Here is a 21378-nt window from a genome sequence, read left to right as displayed (position 1 = left end):
CAGTAGTCGGTTGCTGATCTGATACGATCAAAACAAGTTTTTCCACCAAAAAATACGTTAAAAAACAGGATTTTTTAGTAAGTAAATACATTTTCTGTAATCTATAATATTTATACCATGAGCAGGAACTTTTAGGTAGTTATTTTTGGAAATCGCAGTGAACAACTTTGATTTTATTAGCCTCATCGCTCTTTTCTTTGCTCTGCTGGGATTTGTCGATGTTCATGTTTTTTGTGTTGGCAAAATCCCTGTTGATTCAGGCGCGTAATGACAATACAAATTAAAGAGGCCTACCCTGGGAATATATTCGATTAATTGATGATTATGTTGCTAATAACATTTTCCAGAATCTAGTAATTTTGTTTAGATATCCGTTTATTTGATAAAGAGTAGAGTAGTGCCTAACTAGGCCTAGTATTTGTACAACAAAAACATTTATTAATATTATAAGAGAACTTTTGTTTTAAATTTAAACATTCTCTTCTTATTATACCGTAACAAGTAGATCAATTTTGTTAAATTCAAGTATAATCCCACCCTTCAATTACTACCAAATGTTATAACCACTAGTTCAGATACAGTATTATTACTGTATAATAAATGATAAGGTACTTGCAATTAGATAATGAATTAACAATGATGTGCTATTTAGGAAAAAATGAAATGTATAATCAAAATATGGTTTCATGTCTATCGTTGATTAAGACATTCTGTGCTTTAATTAACAAATATTATGTCTTTATGAGTGAATTTGTCTGATGTCATCATTGTTCTAAAAATAATCAGAACAGGATCGTGAGTACCTTTGTGTACACAGTAATGTTGATTGTCAAATTTTGTGTGACACAAACTTTCCACTGAGACATACATATGCCTGCAGAGGTTTAACACTTTTGTTTCTTGAATGAGTTGATTCAAAACAAATATTTGTACTGGATTTAAAACAATATGCAGTATGTTATCTTAATCTAGGAATTTCAAATTCCATTGATATTATACATTCTTTCCTTACATATTTATTGTAAACAAAAATACCATCAAACCACTAACTGTGGTTAAGAAAACCATCAAATCAAGCCTGATCATTAATAAAGTACTGTATCACTACAGTGCATCCCCTTTAAACTTTATATGTGTTGAAACAGCAAATCCCTACCCAATGGACACATCCTATTTTTATTAACGGGACTCTATGCTGGGTCCCAAAAGTGTCCCCTTATAGGGTTCTACCATTAATACATTAGTTCATTGTAGAAAGGCTAGAAGCAAAAATATAGAAATAATTAAACCATCAAATGTCATGACGTCGTTACAGCCATTTTTCAATTATAGACCACCACTGTTTATAGGTCACCTCCAATTAAAGGTCACCTTTAATTAAATATCATTTTGCTTCTGCTATTGGTATCTGGTATCACTGGCTGTACAAAATTAGATTCTAAAGTACAAGTTTCCCTCCAAATAAAAATCCCCACTTTAGATTGCTAACAATATTTTTGGAATTCATAGTATAGGCAGATCTATAATGGAATACAACATAGGTTTGTAATTTATAGTATAGTATTGAGTTACGGACATGTATTAATTAAGGAACACATCCAAATATAACATTTTATACTGTAGACTTAAGCTATGTCTACACTATCAAACTAGTTTGACAAAAAAAGTGTGATGTGCCCAAATATGGTAGAGATATGCTTAAATAATGGTAGTGATATTACATTGATGGGCACATCACATTTTTTTGTCTTTTTAGTTTGATAGTGAGGACAGAGCTTTATACATTATTCATTTACTGTGGTACTGACTAACCTATGAAATATTATTTACTGTATCTTCAACTCAATACTTTTCAGTATACTGATAAATCATTGCGACTACGCTCGACTGGCTGTTATACTACACAAATAATGCAATTTATATTTGCTTCAAAAAAGCCTACCCACATGTTTTTAGAGTGTATTCAAGTGGAATAAATCCCCATTGAGAACGCTGTATTCAGTTGACTCTTGACTATACCTGGTTACCCAACATGGTTGTTATGCCCCAACACCTAAGAGAAATGGGTTGTACTGTGTGCATTTGAGATTGTAAAAAGTTAATCATGTAGACAAACAAATGAAGAGAGGTAATGAAAACAAAGGTTGCAGTGAATTAAAGCCTAACTGGTATGGTTGAATGCACAGAGGATGATGTTTGCGTGTGAAAAGGAGTTAAGGTTAAACAGTGAGAAGGTTTAAGGTAAACCTCTTCTGTACTTCAGTTTTTCTCATTCGTTCAAAAATGCTTTTTAAACAAAGAAAAAAACATTTATATTATTATTACAATATTGTAACTATTAAGTATTATGTTGAGGCTGGACTCGAAAATAACTTTTTTCTAGCTCCTTCTTACCTAATGTTAATAATGCCAATACTATTATTGATGTTTTTTTATAAGAAAAAAGAAAGGAAAATAAATTGGAATTTGAATTGAAAACATCTACAGTGCATCAAAGGAAAAATGATGGTTGATGGAATAATGTTTAAATACAAAAAAAACATCAACATTTAAGATCACATTGCTAATCGTTAACTTGCAAATCAATATATTAATTGTTAAAAACCATGAATAACAAAAAAGCAAAGTTTAGTAGTTTCTTTGTTCAATGAAATTCATATATAAAAACGAGTACTAGTGTTATTTATTAATAATCAATAGATCAAATATATTATTGTAAATGTACTGTGTACTGTTTTTTTCCATCAAGGATTCATGAGTCATTCCATGGGATTTACATATTTCCTTAATATTTCTATAAACTTTGAGGTTACACCTACTAAATTATTATTTAAAAAAAATAATAATCTGTACCTATGGTATAGAACTCAAAGACACCCAGCTGAGTGGGCGACTTACCCGGGCTACATATTTTATTTATTTATTTCCGAGAGGGAAGCAATTGGGTTGGATAAATTACCCACATTAATTGATTCTTTTGTTTGTTATAATTATTCAAATCTATGATTTTATTTTATTAATAAAAAGAATGATTAAATTATAATATATTTAATTTATAGTTTGTTTGTACACATCCATAATTTAATATCATAATTAATATTAAACCTGGACTGCTGCCTATTACAATAGACTTACTATGTTCTATTGTATTGAGATTGTAAAGGTCTTCAATTCAATCCTAAGATATAATTTCTTTGTCTCTGAAAAGCAACAGTTCTATGCTAGCCATCAATTATCGTGTTTGTGGGTTTTCTCATTTTCTCTCAGTATGGTATTGTACATTTATTAATACCAGGAATATGGCTGCTCTGAATTGAACTCCCATTGTTAATTTCTTTTATTGCAACAAATATATGTAAAGGGCAAAGAATTAAAAGGACAAGAAAGACATTTACTCCATCCCAAAAAAAAAAAAAATAAATAAAAAATTTGCAATGCAAAAGATAATTATAGGACATTATCATATGTTCTGTGTTAAGTTGAGCAATTTCACAATGGTAAAGCTCTTTCTATTTTATCAAACTTACAAAAAAGTCCACATATGAACATGATGATGTCATATACCTACTACAGTATATTTGGGCATATAACTACCATATTTGGACACATCACACTTTTTTTGTCAAACTAGTTTGATAGTGTAGATGGAGCTTTAGGCCCTCAGCTACCCCTATTTCAAAAACGCCAACTGCTATAATAGCTAAATTAACTGTGTTACAATTTCTTTTAATTATTTAACTGTTTATGACGTAACTGTAGGGGACATTACTAAAAAAAATATGACTGTTTATTTGTACTGTAAATGTAGTAAACGTTACTAAAAATTTGAGTCTCTTCCACTATCTGTGTACCGTACCACTCCAATCTGTGCCACCCTCCCTATTCCTTTTCAATTTCTCCCTCTGCCACAAAATCACACCAAAGTATTATTCTATGCTAGCTGCAGGCTTAACGTATTTTCCAATGTTAAATGTGGTGTGTATACATCTGCTCACACCATTGTGTAAATGTTCAATTACAGTAAATCTCCCTTGATTCTAATCATGAGAAGTTAATGGGTTTTAAGTGCGAGTCTACTTTAAGGTTATAATTTCAATTAACTCATGGGTAAATTAGAATTGCAGTTCACTAGCCAGACAGAGTACTCGAGATGTTTAGTTAAAACTTCATATACTGTACAGTATACAAGTTTAAGATATACTGTAGTCATTCTACAGTTAAAAGAAAATATTGTTTGTTAAAGAAGACATGCTTTAAAACCAAACATAAACAAGAAAACCTTTAAATTTATTACTCAATGCAACCAGCCCTGATGCAACTATGTTCATTGAATTATTTGGCTTAGGCTCTGTCTACACTATCAAACTGATGTGATGTGCCCATATATAGACATGATGATATGACATCACATTTTTTGTCACATAAAGTTTGATAGTGTAGACAGAGCTTTAGCAGCTGAAAGCTACTGTGTGACTGTAGTAGCCCTGGGCAAGTCCAGATAACCAGTTCTATGCTATAATTAGTCATGGACATTTACAGTATTCTTGAAAAAATATGATTTATGTTCTTATTAATTCATGGTATCAGTGCAATTTCCTTATTAAGCCTGTACCTGTAGACAAATAAGCCAGCTCTTTAAGAAGCTAATAAAATGTTCAATGTAAAACACTACAGGATACATTATTAACTTTTTTTTATCCAAATATCCTTGTAGTGCCAGCCTTGCGGTTTTTACCAACTTGGTGTCAGGTCTATGTGAATGTTTACATGAATGAGTGGTAATAGGCAATTGTTAATGCTTTAATGTTTCTTTAAGTATTATTGTATTATGATGTGTCTGTGTCATTAAAACCTTATCATGTGCTAACTCTATCAAGGATTTAACATGACATGCGTTCGTTTATATAAAGTGGAGCTGTGACCGGTCGGTAAAGGTTACTCTTTTCCTCTATTATTGTAATAAAATTAATAATTCTTTGAACCCTATCAGATTTGTAAAAAAATTCCTGATGCTTCAATTTTATTAATTTTCTAAGAGAAACCATTGAATAGAAAAAGAATATTCTTTTATGTAAAGTGAAGCTATGACCGATCGGTAAGATTTTTTTCTTTTTATTTAGAATTCTATTGTATAATAACACTTTTACGTCAATTCTTTGAACGCTGAGTAGTACTACATTCATTTATAAGTTTGTTATGAATTTTGATTTGTATTTTGAGAAACCAAAGGGTCATAAACATTCCTATGACCAGTCAATCAATAAAGTAGATTTATAAACTAGTTTTATTCATCATTTCTTCTACAGTATGATAATACTTTACGTAAATTCTTTGAACCCTGAAAATTTAACAATTTGTTGTTGTGGTAATTTCCTATCCCAATGTTCTTAAATTTTTTCTAAGAGAAACCAATGTATTTTTTGGACCCGTGCCATTAATAAACTCTTTAATGACTCAGAGCTATTAAATTCTACCATCTGGAAAACTTGGTTTAAATGTGCTACTCTTAATAATAATAACTCATTTCCACCAAAAGTGTTTCCGCTGTTAGTAGCTCCAATAAGCTGTCATCAGGTAAGTTGTGTTATTAATATTGGAATTGATATACTGTATTGTCTAAATCAGGGCCTGGTACCGTACATAACGTAGACAAACTGTACTGTAAGTATTTAGGATTCACAATATCCCTAGTAACCAAAGACCAATAGTGCTGCTAGATGCCCAACTGGTATCTGAAAATTGTTGGGCTTTCCCAAATAGTATCTCCATAGGGCAACAGACTGGCTGCCCAACTTGTTCTGGTTTTTGAAAGCCTAATCTTCTGGCTTTCCCAAATAGTATCACCATAGGACAACGGGCTGGTTGCCCAAATTGTCTGGTTGCCCAAATTGTCTAGTTTCTGAAAGTTTAATCTTTATTAGGCTTGCCCAAATAGGGTCACCATAGGGCAGCAGGCTGGCTGCCCTAAAAGAAATTTCTAATTACACATTTTTTAAAGGATTTTTTAGAGTGTTTTATTTTTGACCTACAAACAATTTCAGTATTGCCTTTAGTAGACTCGCACTGTTTTCTTTTATACTCTATTGTTATATTCTATTATTCCCCTCTATTGTTCTGCACAGCAAGAACCAGAAGCCTATTATTCACACACAAGTTTGTACAATTTTTGACCCGTCAAAAAGAATAAACCAGTATAAAACCGGTCCCTTTAGTGCGTACAAGAATGCATTAAGGCGCTTCAGTGCATGTGAAATAACTTGAGTAGATTTAGATACAAAGACAGGGAAAGAATAGATCAAATAGTTGACTGAATCTGGCACAAGCAACTCAGGAACCCCTATTAATAGGACACCTTTGAGACTCAACAAAGTGTCCCCTTAATAGAGTTGTCCCCAGAATAGGAGTTGTGTTAAAGCATACATTTGCCTTCTTTTGTTTTTTTTTAACCATAATTTGTTTTCAGGTTTGTTGGAATGTAACATTTATTTTGTTAATTTGTAATTTTGTTCACATGTATTATAATATTTTATTATCTACTGTACCTTTCAAACAGAAATAATTGTGATTTAAATGCCACAGTTCTTTTTATCAGTAACTAAATTCATAAATTTTCTGTTTAGAGCTATAGATTTCAGCCATATTTATGTTTGATCTAGTTCTTATAATGTTTACAAAATAAACTACAAAAACTTGTTGCTATAGACTGAAAGTCGGTAAATTGACATCATTGTGAAACTGTTGAACTTTAACCGTATTTTCCAATCCACATGATGTAAGCTATTTGAAAATCTAAAATTAGAGAAATCTGTCACCAATTGAAGTCATGCAAATTTTACTTCCTACAAAATAATAACATTGTCTGGCAACAGTGATTTGAATAGGGTAAATTAATTAAATAATGGCTAATTAGTCTCTTAGTAATTAGTGGACAATATGTCTTTTATATTCAAAATTAGCAGTATTATCTATATTGTGTGGACAGAGTACAGACAGTTATACTGATACTGTTTCTGTACTAGTGTAGGCAAACAACATGATAGACTTGCCCCAAGCCTGATCTAGAGTTATTGTCTTTTTACATTGTTAGTATTCCGATGAGTAAGAGTAAAAACGTACAATTAAAGTAAATACAAGTAAATACTGTAGCCTAGTTATGTATGACATGCATGCTAAAATGTTTAAATCTTTTTACCAAAATAATCTATTAAGCCAAATCGCTGTCTGGAACCTAGTTAGACTACATATACACTGTACTGTACCATAGACTACATATACACTGTATTGTACCATAGACTACATATACACTGTATTGTACCATAGACTACATATACACTGTATTGTACCATAGACTACATATACACTGTACTGTACCATAGACTACATATACACTGTACTGTACCATAGATTACATATACACTGTATTGTACCATAGACTACATATACTGTACTGTACCATAGACTACATAAATTGTACTGTACCATAGACAAACTGTGCTCTACCATAAATTACATCTGTACTGTACCAAGACTACATATACTGTACTGTACCATAGACTACATATACTGTAACTGTACCATAGACTACATATACTGTACTGTACCATAGACTACATATACTGTACTGTACAATAGACTACATATACTGTACTGTACAATAGACTACATATACTGTACTGTTACATAGACTACATATACTGTACTGTACAATAGACTACATATACTGTACTGTACCATAGACTACATATACTTTACTGTACCATAGACTACATATACTGTACTGTACAATAGACTACATATACTGTACTGTACAATAGACTACATATACTGTACTGTACAATAGACTACATATACTGTACTGTACAATAGACTACATATACTGTACTGTACAATAGACTACATATACTGTACTGTACCATAGACTACATATACTGTACTGTACAATAGACTACATATACTGTACTGTACCATAGACTACATATACTGTATTGTACCATAGACTACATCTGTACTGTACCAAGACTACATATACCATGTACATGACATTTCACACTTAATATTTGGTCATCAACTTTTCACATAACAGCCGGTAACGTTACTGCAGTACGTTGACATTAACATGTAGGTAACAGGATGTTCATTTTATCACCCCTGGTTGTATCGTTTAAAAGTACAAGAAATGTAAACAAAAGTAACAATTTCTTTCCTTTGAAATCAACGCAATTTCCTTTGAGTAATATTTATCTTGGTGCTATTGTCCTGGTTTCAGTCTATTTTCAGAGTTAACCAACACATGGGAAAGTTAAATAGAGAAATCACCTATTTAGGTTAAGATCTAGATTTTGTACTACTTTACTATTAAGGACTTGCTTCTTGATCCCAAGAAACATACAGCAACAACTCATTGTATGTTTATTGTTACAAATAAACTAAAGTTATGACATCTTATTGTGACCAATTTCAACATTGTTAAATTGCCCTAAAAATATTTTATTTTTAGCATCGATTAAAAAGAATAGATTGAAAATAGATTTTAACAGAAAATGTTGGAAGTCAGCTTTTTAAAGGATTCTGGTTTTAACCATTGACGATGACTGATGAAGTTACAGTAGTACTACAGTACTATATTTGGTGGACCAGGAAAACATTGGGAGAATTCCTTTAAGAAACCCACACATCAGTAATGTTTTGCCTTAGATCAGGTTTGTTTTGGTTAGAATTGGCAGTACATTAGTAAATATAGGAGTATTGGGAATTGTCTCCATGGTAGAAATACAATACTGATACCACCTAGTACAGTACAATATACAGTAGGAACTATATAACCTTCAGGTTTGGATTGGTTAATGATGCAGAATTCCCCACAGACCGTGTACCTCATACAGCTGTCATCAGTCATTGAATGATGTGTATATCATTGAATTGACTCCCTAGGATATCGATAAAAAGAAAAGTGGTATTTAAGGGGCCAAACAGTATCAACAACCCCTTTTGCTTGTTGTAGTACTATGTGGTATATTTACCAACATTACTCAGTGGTAAACACTAGGTCGGTGTGCTCCTCCTTTTGGATAGCTAAAATATAAAATTATGAACTACATTTTGACAGACTATTAATTAGGTGATCATTTAGAATAAAATGATCACCTATTGTTATTGTATAAAATCTTTATTATTATTTTTTTTTTTTTTATTATTTTTTTTCTTTTTATTGTTTCTGTACACTATTTTGTGTAACAATTATCTCAAAAAGTTTAATGTCAATGATTACAAAAATTTCAGAATATCTTTCAAATAATACAACTTAATCCTAATAAGCTTTCCAGCGTGATCACTCATCCGTGACGACATTTATACGCCATTTTGCGAAATCACATTATCAATCATATCTCCATAATTCATTATCACATATTAATGAAATTCACTACACGTAAACTTCAGATCAAGGGTAAAAATATTAGCAAATAAAAACGCACGCGCACGTAGGTTCATGCGCGTGATATCGCGCGTTAAAAATTTAAAACGCTCAAAATTAAGTTTTGATCAATTTAGAGCATGAATTAGGCCATTTGCGTGTTTCAAAAAATTACTGCGCAAAAATGCGTTTTTGCGCGCGCGATACTTAAAAAGCGTAAAAAATATGAATTTTTTTTACAAATCTCATTCTACTCACCATCCTTAGTACATTCACCAAATTTGAGTCAGTTCCGACTTAAAATAACGCTATACGAGCACGTTAAAAATGACAAAATGCGCACATTTATTTTACAAAAGTTCTGAAAATGGTAAAAAATAAGTCTTTTTTAAAATGAAAATAATTCTTCAGAATGCAAGATGACCCCCGATTTTTTTAACTTATTCTGGAAGCCATTGAGTTGTAGATATGAATTCATGTACACATTTTACGTACAAAATGTTTTGACGTCATCAAATGGCCACTTGAATTTAAAAATTAGGATTTGTTATCTTTTTGTGTAGATTATCACATTCAACAGAGCGCATCTTGGTTATGTGTGCTCGAATTTCACACAACTTTCAGTATGTGCTTGCTTAATTAATTATCTTTATCATGAGTTGACACTACCTTCATTTTAATGACGTCATCACGCGTAAAAACTTAAATAACGTAGGCCGTGTAATTTCACCTTCGCAGTAAATTTGAATATCTTACAGCTCTTCAGAATTGAAGGTTACCTTGATGATTATAATTTATTATGAAAGCTGATAAAATGTAGATATTAATTCATATAAAAATTAAGCCTATCGGATGTTGTGACGTTAACATATGGCCAGTTGAAGTGAAAAAGTAGTTTTTTCATATTTTTCGTCAAAGTTATACACAATTCAAAGAGCGCGCACAGCGCTTCTACGTGCCAAATTTTTTTCCAAATCTTATATTTTTTTGCTCAATTAATTATCTTTCGAAATTGTTATCTTAAAGTTTAGTTTGATAACGTCATCATGCCAAAAAATTAGAACATGTGTCCCGTAATTTCACCTATGCTACACTGTATATAGATATACAGTATATACTGTACATATTGTATATGGCATATAGGCACAACTCAGCACTATAAGCATATAATAGGATGGCATACATCAACATTTTCCGATCGTATGTTAACGTACGTGCATGTTTAAAAAAAAATTAATTTCAGTAAAATGATAAAAATGATCACCTATAATTCGTCAAAGTGACGAATTAAATTCTAGTTATATATGTTATCGTTAGGGTTTACTCAAGTCCATTAGAGTACAACAAGTGTACATGCTGTATGTATTGATGTTTTGGATTGAAGTTTTATACTAAAATTTTATAAAATCAGGAACATTGATAGACAGTAATTACATTTACCGTGTACAGTTAGTATCCAAATGAAATGAAAGCTCATTCGCACATTTAGTTTACATTGTTGTGTCAATATGATAAAAAGCTTATGACCCTTATGTAATTACATTATTAAAACAGTCAAATGACCTTTATGTATAGAGATAGAGGTGGGTCGGGTATAAGTACCAATTAACAGTGATAGTCTTCTATGGGTTTGAGAAAATAATAAGGAAATATTATAACCTTTGTACAATAGTTTAAAAATCACTGTATTTCATAATGGAATAACAATGTACTGTATACACACATTTCACAAGTCTACTGTAGTACAGTAGGTTCAGATGGTTATTCGGTTATAACATATTCATTAAAGACTTATTTTGTCACACGTCATACTGTACAGTACCTAGAGTATACTTTGTACTACTGTAGTTTAGTGGTGAAAAATAAAAAACGCCCACTGGTGTATCTATGTAAAAACAAACACTAAACAGGGGCGTCGGATTGAGGAAAAATAAAAATAGTCATTATTTTATTTTAAAAAGACATGGCTGTTAAATTTTAACCCGCCTAAATCCGGGCCTGCTAAAACGAGAGAATAACTACAAATACCAAATCTAACATTTCACCAAAATGTACACTTTCAACATGCATTTATTACTATCATCAAATTCAAAGGTATAATCCTACAACAGGATATGATGAGACTACTATACTGCCTACTACTGAAACAAAAGCCTCTTGACACTTTATATTAATACACTCAGAAGCTTTGAAGTCATGTTTTGACCTAAATAAATTAATGCAAGCAATTATATGGCATGTGATATTTTAAACAAATATTGAACTGCTACTAGTCTTACCCATTATACCCAAATTTAGGTTGTGACCTATTTTGAAAATGAATTATTTGCCTTGAGGTAATGCAGCATTGGCGAATCATGCTAATTATGGTATTTAAATTTTCGGTAAACACAGCAGTCATGCCAATATTTGCCTTATAATACAAAGGTAAATAATGTATCAATTTCAATTTGTTATAGTACTGTACTGTATTTTATAATGTTTTATAGAATTTTAAAAACTAAATGCCCACTATAGTTTCTGAAGTCTGTGCATAAATAACACCCTCCACTGTCTTGGGGTAAATGTTACATGTTACTGTACACCAGTAGCTTTGCTTAAACGCTCTTTTCCCTATCGGAGTTAAATATAGTGTTTCAATTCTGCGTACAAACGTATAACGTTACATTGAATATACATCTGAAAGCTGTCAAAGGTAATTTGGAGTTACAGAGTTAACTACACAAACTGTTTAAGTGATAACTGATCACACAATCATTTTAAATCAGATATAACACTGATATGATTAGGATCAGCTTAATTAAAGCCATTCTATACACGATTAGCATGTGAACACATGTTTGATAATATGCAAATATTTAATTATTTCCATTTTTCATTACAGATGAAAAGGAAAATTCATGACACAACAAGGAAATAAAATATTATCTATGATATGAAATTGGAAGCATAATACTATAGATTGATTTATCATATTTGTACAGCTCCTATTGTAAGCTAATTGAAACAAGTAAAGTGATAGCAGATGGGTTCTGGTTTCAAAATATAAAGCAAAATTGTTTAAAGATGCAATTGGTACTTAAATCGTTTATCTTCAAATTGTCAGACAATTTATGAAAATGGGAGAGTTGAGGGTCTGGGTCGACGGTTTACAGAGAATTGTCTCCGGAATCAACGATAAAACCACGTGTCAGGAGGTTATTATTGCACTTGCGCAATTTAAGCGGCAAACTGGACGATATACACTTGCTGAAAAATCACCAAGTCATGAACGTCTTTTAGAACCGCACGAAAGCCCGCTAAGAATTATGTCGCGATGGAGTCGTGGGAGCAATCGATTTATAATGAAACGGACTGGTGATGTAGATCAATTAAACGAGAACAAAACTTACGAAGGAAAACCCACGAGATTCTGCGAGAAACACCGGTCGATGGAGTTTTTACCACGACCAAAAGAAACAACTGTGAAAAGGGGAAATACGTTTAGTGGGTCATGGAACACTCAGGTGTTGAGTAAGAAAGAAACTGTTCCATCAGGTCACAAAGCTTCTGCTCTTGACATCGAGGAACTTTGGAATCTTGTCAGAAAACAGGAAAACATTTTAGAAGAACAGTATGACGATATGGAAGATATTGATATTGACATTGAAGAATTATTACGTTATGAAATGGATCCAGCGACCATTGAAGAGATTGAAGATCAAATCATGCTTTATGAGCAGACTTTGAAAAAGAATGAATCTCGTTTAGAGGAGGAAGAATTCTGGGAAGATGAACTGGAGATGGAAGAAGCTGAAAAAGAGGAACTTATCGATGAATTAGATAAAACTAAATCACAAATAATCGACTGTGATAAAGAAATCAATGCAAACAATCAAGAGTTAAAGCGTTTAATGAAATTAATAAAAGTAGAAAAAGATATCACTGATAGAAAGAAAGACAAGTATGAAAGAAAAATGCTTGAAGAGAAAAAAGAGTTGCAAGAGGAATTGGAAGAACAGGAATTTGAAAGCATTGAATACGAACAAGAACTTGAAGAACTATCAGACAATTTAAAAATGATAGAAGTTGAGTTGCAAAGGAAACTTGAGGAAGAATTAAAGTTGCTGAAAGAGTTAGAAGAGATGGAAGAATTAGAAAAACAGAAAGCAGCTGAAGAGGTTGAACAGAAGAAGTCGGCAATTGTTGAAACAGCAGCAATTCCAATTAAACAATCAAAACCTAATCGAATAGAATGTAAGTTTCACATTTTTCACTATTATCAATCTTAAGCTCTGTCTACACTATCAAACTAGTATTACAAAAAAGTGTGATGTGCCCAAATATGGTAGTGTCTATGACATCACATTGTTTTGTTACATAAAGTTTGACAGTGTAGACAGAGCTTAAGAAATACAGCCAAACAGATGAAAGTATCAAATTACTGTAGTGATATTGTTTGAATTTTTTTGGTATTTGGTTGTATAATCAAACATATTAATGTTTATACAGTATTATATAAAATTAGTAAATATCGTGAAATAAATATGTCAGTGACCCAACCCTGGACATACTGTAGTGGACAGCAAAAGCCAAGTAAGGCAGTGAATGTTACTTACCTTCATCATGGAGGAAACATTTTCCTCCATGCTTTCATGTTATTGATGTTATCTGACACATGGCATCATAGTCTTGTTCTGATCTTGCAACTTCAAGGTACAGTACTGTACATTACGTTAGCAATTCTATTAACAAAGGAAAAATATGGTAAATTATTTGTCTTATCAATTATATTTTTCTTTCTAGTGTTTAGAGGAGGTGTTCTGAGAAGACTCAAAGGAAGCCCTCGTGAACTAAGTATTAGCCAAGATGAACCTGAGGGTGTGTTTGTATAAAAGGTATGCTACTACGGTTTATACTTATGCAATGGTACTAAACAGAAAGCAATGGAGTGGAAGTAAAGTACTGCTGGGATATGAAGTGCATGTTGTGTTTTAAGCTCTGTCTACACTATCAAACTAGTTTGACAACAAAAGTGTGATGTTCCCAAATGTAGCAGTGATATCACATCATCATGTCCATATATGGGCACATCACATGATTACGTCACATAGAGTTTGATAGTGTAGACAGAACTTTATGTTTGTAAAAATATTTCACTATAAATAAGATGCACAATTTATAATTGATGACAATATTTTAAAATGCTAACAAACACACACTTGAAAGGAGTAGGAATTTTATTATTTAAATATGAATACAGTAAAATTCATAATTATCGTCATACATTTTATCTTTCAGATATTGTTTTTCCTACAACTCGGTTCTTACACATTTCAAGTAGGTAATTCAACTTAAACTCTACAAGCTGTCAAAGTGTGTGTAGTCTTTCCTAAAGATGAAGTTTTTCAGAAAAAAATATAAAGTAACTTTCAATTTAATTGTTGAAATTTTAAAAATGTTTCGGTTTGTTTTAAAAAGCAGTACATACTTATTGAATCAAATTTGATGAAGGTGAAACTTGATAAAAGTGGTATTATAAATCTTCCAATGTCTCAACTTCCTATACAGTAATTTAAAAAAGGGTTTTAAATGTTTTTTAAAAGGTAATTTTTTATACTCTAAAGCATACAAAACATAGAACCTAGATAGTATAATATACTTAAGCTCCAAAACCTGACAACATTCATAATGGTTTTAACTATCTAATATGCTTAACTATAATAGAAATATAGACCAGGTCACACACTCTTCTACAAAGACCTTTTTGTAAAGGTTTTAAGTGTGACCCGGTCAGACTTGTATAAGCTGTGAGCTAACAATCATGCAATCTGTCAACTTAACTTTTAAACAAACAGTAAGAAAAAGACAATTTTAAAACGTGGATGAACTCACACCTTGAACTGTCGTTGGTTACCAGACATGGTATTATATAATTCATAATGGCTTTTATGTTTTGTATGTACAATTCTCAATGTATATATAGTAGCAATAAATGTATAATTCATGACATTTTTTGCAGTGTTTGTACTAGCAAGGTGTGGAGAAAGGTATTGTGTTAATACCTGTTCTATATAATACAGTATATATACTGTTGATAAGGTTGCTATTATAAGTTTCAAATGGTGCTTCTCATTGTTAATACACTGCGTTTGAAAGCAGATTTTAAAGCAAGTTTTAATAGAATGTTTCTTTAAATGATGTTACACAAAAATGTTATTCAACAATAGTTAATACAATGAACATTATTATTGTACTCTGGGATTTCTGAGAGAGAGAGGGAGAGAGGGGTTTCTGAGGGAGTGGGAGGGGTTTCTGAGAGAGCGGGAGGGGTTTCTGAGTAGAAAAAAGGAGGGGTTTCATATTTTTTATGTAAAACTGTATAAAATGTTACTTAATATATTATGTTCTACGTACAATTAGTATTTATTTTATTTAGTTAAATTTTAATTTGTAAATAGTTTATAACATATTTCTAAAGATAGATGATAATAATAAACAACTCTTGATTGGAATTTAAGTACATTTATTTGTAAGTACACCATAAAGAGGCAGAACAATAATGAACTTACTTGAATAAGGATATCCCAACAGATACATGCCCAACTGCATAATCGCCACTTAGCTTTACTCATGATATTCAAGTCTGTCTATGCACAAAATAAGAATTTTAAAGTGATATTAAAACTGTAATACTAACTGTACTTAGAAAGATTGTCAGTAGGCCTGACATACACATAAAATATCATTTTAAAATAAGATATTGAAATGTATCCATACTAATAATAGTTTAATTTATGCTCCGAATATAAGCGCCGAATTTGAAATACAAAGCTTTACAATTGAGCCATAAAAATGCACTGTACGGAATCCAAACCTAGATTTAGAATGACTTGTATTAATATCATACAGAAATGAAAGATGTACATTTAGTGCAATATTAGCTTGTTGACGATATTAATAATATAATATAACCTTCTGTCTCACATACAGATCCAAAGCAGATGTTATTCATGTACAAAGAACGAAAGTAGTTATGAAAGCCAATTCTATAGCTGTTCAATGTGGCTTTGATACTCCCCCTGCTGGGCTCAATATGCTTTTGTGTGTACAATATGTAACATGTTGGTTGGATATTAAATTGTATAGTGAAAGTTGCAATAATAAATCTATATATTGTATATAGTTAAACAGTTTGTTACCTTCCAAGTGAGCCTTAATTCCACCTTATGCTTTATCCACCTCAATATTGTATCTCTGAATCTATTTTATGAATTTTGCCATTTCTGTATGTACTGTATATTCCATTCACATGTGTATAATTATATCATTTAGGTATTCATTTTGGATTTTAATCGCCTCAGTCAGGTCTACCAGCACCTCTCAAAGGGGCTCCTGAAAAGAACCATATGGTTTAAAATTAAAATTATATAATAAACATGCTAATTTTTATACTTTTGCAATTTAAAATTAAGAAGTTCAATTTTGAAAACTAATTGTGATGAGACCTAGCGGATGAGTATTGATATTTTAAATATAATAATTGAAAACATTTTATCTATTAAGGTATTTTTTGACACATGTTTATAACATTATTAGACTTCTAATGTAAACTGAAGGATTATTATGGCTTTCCACTAATTGGTTAGAAGTGGGAACTCTCACCCATAGTAATACTAAGTGTCTAGCTTACTGGTACTGGTTTGATATTATTGGCTACTTGATCCTGTGGTAAAAGAATAAACCTGTCCTGGGATTGATAATTGTGTGGGAAGATTAGTGGCTTAACACAGTGGGCAAAGGTTTAGATCTCCTAAGGGGCGCACCCTCCAACACTGGGTAGTTGCATTGGACTGCCCATGCTCAGGGGCCCATAAGCTCTGGGCCCCTGGGTTTAGTACTCTTAAGGGCCCTCCAACGTTCGGTAATTGCATTGGACTGCCCCTTAGCCAGTGAAATGGGTTATGGACAGCAGGCCACATACCCCCTAGTGTTACGTCTGTGTTCTATATCTACCTCTGAATTGTCATTTTTCAAACTTCACACCATCTTAATTGGCTGATCCAGGTTACAGTTTGTCTATTTTGTTAAAGTTGTCAAAGCTGGGCAACTGCCAAAATAAAGTCATGGGAATGAAATGTTAAAAACAAAAAACACCTTTGTAAAAAAGTTTATATATTGAGATATATTGGCCTTAAAATTTAATTCTTTAACCTTGTTTCTACTGTACTCTTGAACAAACGTTTTAAAATACTTATTTCAGGGATGTACTTGTTTAATTGTAAGTGTTTAATGTTGCCAGTTATTGTATTAAAACCAGATTAATTATTTTTAAACAAATTAATATATTTTAACAGATTGGTTATGGTTTATTGTTAAAGATAAGTATATCTATTTTATAAATTAAGTTATATTAAAGTATTTGTGCCTTTTTTAATAGTAGAAATGAATTTTAGTAGTACATACATACATAGAACTACAGTAAACCTTATTAAGGGATAAAATTGTATTGCCTTGTCTGATTTCAGAATTGAAGACTTTATTTTGTACTTAATTGATGGCATGCCCACAATTCACAAAAGTACTTCCAATCTAATTTTAACATGATAATGTTAATTATCTCGTTAGTATTTCTTGGAAATGGTACTGTATACGCATATATTCTAGGTCAGTATCTCAGATTATTAATTCAAATTGCTTACCTTCATTGTTTCAATAAACCCAGTATCTAAGGTTCATCACTTTTTGCTATCAATATTAAGACGTTAATTAATTGTCATTAGTTAATTATTGCTAATCTAATACATTTTAATGGTATGTTCTATACTTTAAATTTTAAATTAAGTTTTGTACCGTCTCCATATTAAATCCCACCATCATTACAAAATATCTCACTTCAATTTAGTAATTCTTATTAACTAGTAAAAACAAATTGTTAAATGACATATGAAATTCATTTTAAATATAGTTTTGTGAATATTCATAGTGTTGTGAATTATTCATTTATAATTTTGTGAATATTCATTTAATAATTTGTACATATTTGTTTAAGATGTATAGTTTATGTCAGTTGTTGAATTGTAAAATAAATTCCTGTAAAGTTTATTTTAAGATGAAATGTTCATTTTACTCAAATCCAATAAAATATATTATTACAAAAGTTTATATTATTTCATTCATTCATTATTTATTGTCATATTGTAGTAAAATATCCTATTTGATCAGCTTTCCAGATTACATCAATAAAAATATATATTAATTTAAACATGATTGCACTATAAGTTTCGATACACATTATATTGCATTATAAATTTAATTTAAATCCTTGATTCTAGTCATAAACTCTTCAATGTTCTCTTCTTCTCCGATACAGTAATTGTCATATCCGTGTAAAATGCTTTAATCAGCATTTTCTTCCCCACTAAAAGTGATGTTATATTTGGGGGTATGTCAAATCTGTTTGTAAGTGTCAAATCCGTTGGTAAATGTCAAATCCGTGTATCCGCATCTTTGACCGATATTGGTGTCTTTAGCGGTAAAATGTCACTGTGTTTGTGTGAACTGCTCTTCAGACAGGTAACAATATAGCGTTTTGTCACTTCTTTTTTTTTCGTGTCTTGTGTAATAGCAATTCAGATGTTGTAGGACTTCTCTGGCTGGTTGGGTCTGCAAGTAGGTTCTCGATTCCCTCGATGTTTACTATCGGGATTACTCTAAAAACATTAAAAAATATATTATTGTTATTATTTCATTGATTTTTATTCTTATAGGGGATACATGATTTGTGTACAAGATAGTGATGGTGCTAGTTGGACAGCTGACCTGATTTGATGCGCAGTATATGTTTCAATTCTGTTCAAAGATGAATTAATAAAATGGCTTTTTTTCTTACCTTATATTGTTATGCAGATGTTTGGCTTCAGGTGTTCGATTAAGATGGAGAAACCATTGCAGCCCGTCTTTTTTTTAAACGTGAGCCAGAGCGTAAGATGTTATGTCATAAGCCGGTAAACAAGGGCCCCACCACACCAATCATCAGTAGGTTAGAAAATAGTAGAAAGATAGAAGAGAAGGGTAGGTGATTTTTTTTTTTATTTTGTTAAATTTGATTTACTACTTAGGTAGTACCAGTTGAGACTGGTGGAAATAAAAAATAAATACAAAAATAATGAAATAGAAAATAATGTAATAATTATGGAAGAGAAGAATAAGTGATATTTTTTTTTATTTTGTTAAATTTGATTTACTACTTATGTAGTACCAGTCGAGACTGGTAAAAAAAATAAATAAAAAAATAATGAAATAGAAAATAATGTAATAATTATGGAAGAGAAGAATAAGTGATATTTTTTTTAATTTTGTTAAATTTGATTTACTACTTATGTAGTACCAGTCGAGACTGGTAAAAAAAATTAATAAAAAAATAATGAAATAGAAAATAATGGAATAATTAAGGAAGAGAAGAATAAGTGATATTTTTTTTTTATTTTGTTAAATTTGATTTACTACTTATGTAGTACCAGTCGAGACTGGTGGAAAAATAGTTTTGTACTACAGACACCATTAAGCATCAGATGAGGAAAAGTAGTTTTGTACTACAGACGCAATTGGGCATCAGATGAGGAAGAGCTGTTTTGCACTAGAAACCATTAGGCATCAGATGAGGAAGAGTAGTTTTGTACTAGACACCATTAGGCATCAGATGAGGAAGAGTAGTTCTGTACTACAGACGCCATTCGGAATCAGATGAGGAAGAGTAGTTTTGTACTACAGACACCATTAAGCATCAGATGAGGAAGAGTAGTTTTGTACTAGACACCATTAGGCATCAGGACGACAAGAAGAGTAGTTTTGTACTACAGATGCCATTGGGTGCCATGTTATAAATGAATATGTTATGAAATAAATGTTATGAAATGAATTTTTTTATGAAAGGAATGTTATGAACGTTCTAAAATGAATGTTATAAAATGTTATGAAGTCAATAATATGTTATGAAATGAATATGTTAAGAAGTGAATATGTTAAGAAGGAGAGCTGTTTTGTACTAGACGCCATTCGGCATCAGGACAAGAAGAGTAGTTTTGTACTACAGATGCCATTGGGCATCAGATGAGGAAGAGCTGTTTTGTACTAGATGCCATTCGGCATCAGGACAGATGCAATTGGGCATCAGGTGAGGAGGAGCTGTTTTGTACTAGACACCATTAGGCATCGGGACAAGAGTAGATTTGTACTACAGATGCCATTGGATGCCATGTTATAAATGAATATGTTATGAAATGAATGTTATGAAATGAATTTTTTTATGAAAGGAATGTTATGAACGTTCTAAAATGAATATGTTATAAAATGTTATGAAGTCAATAATATGTTATGAAATGAATATGTTAAGAAGTGACTATGTTAAGAAGGAGAGCTGTTTTGTACTAGACGCCATTCGGCATCAGGACAGATGCAATTGGGCATCAAGTGAGAAGGAGCTGTTTTGTACTAGACACCATTAGGACAAGAAGAGTAGATTTGTACTACAGATGCCATTGGGTGCCATATGTTATAAATGAATATGTTATGAAATGAATTTTTTATGAAAGGAATGTTATGAACGTTCTAATATGATTATGTTATAAAATGTTATGAAGTCAATAATATGTTATGAAATGAATATGTTAAGAAGGAGAGTAGTTTTGGACTACAGACACCATTAGGCATCAGGACAAGAAGAGTAGTTTTGTACTTCAGACGCCATTCGGCATCAGGATGATAAGAGTAGTTTTGTACTACAGATGCCATTCGGCATCAGATAAGGAATAAGAGTAGTTTGTGATCTACAGCTGCCATGTTATAAATGAATATGTTATGAAATGAATGTTATGAACGTTCTAAAATGAATATGTTATAAAATGTTATGAAGTCAATAATATGTTATGAAATGAATATGTTAAGAAGTGACTATATTAAGAAGGAAAGTAGTTTTGTACTACAAA

General features: G+C 31.4%; 1 protein-coding gene across 1 annotated transcript; it reads left to right on the top strand.

Moving 5' to 3' along the window:
- The first annotated feature begins 6 nt into the window (after positions 1 to 6).
- LOC144847833 (ras association domain-containing protein 8-like) lies at positions 7 to 15670 on the top strand. The gene is made up of 4 exons (XM_078704371.1): positions 7 to 77; positions 12297 to 13648; positions 14198 to 14289; positions 14693 to 15670. Exons 2-3 carry the CDS (start codon positions 12526 to 12528, stop codon positions 14284 to 14286), a joined length of 1212 nt encoding a protein of 403 aa, XP_078560497.1. The 5' UTR covers positions 7 to 77; positions 12297 to 12525; the 3' UTR covers positions 14287 to 14289; positions 14693 to 15670.
- Positions 15671 to 21378: the final 5708 nt, after the last annotated feature.

Source organism: Antedon bifida, chromosome 7, assembly GCF_963402885.1.
Source record: "Antedon bifida chromosome 7, ecAntBifi1.1, whole genome shotgun sequence".
NCBI classification, from domain to species: domain Eukaryota; kingdom Metazoa; phylum Echinodermata; class Crinoidea; order Comatulida; family Antedonidae; genus Antedon; species Antedon bifida.
Note: the sequence above shows the minus strand (reverse complement) of the source record. Positions and strands in the feature narration are given on the sequence as shown.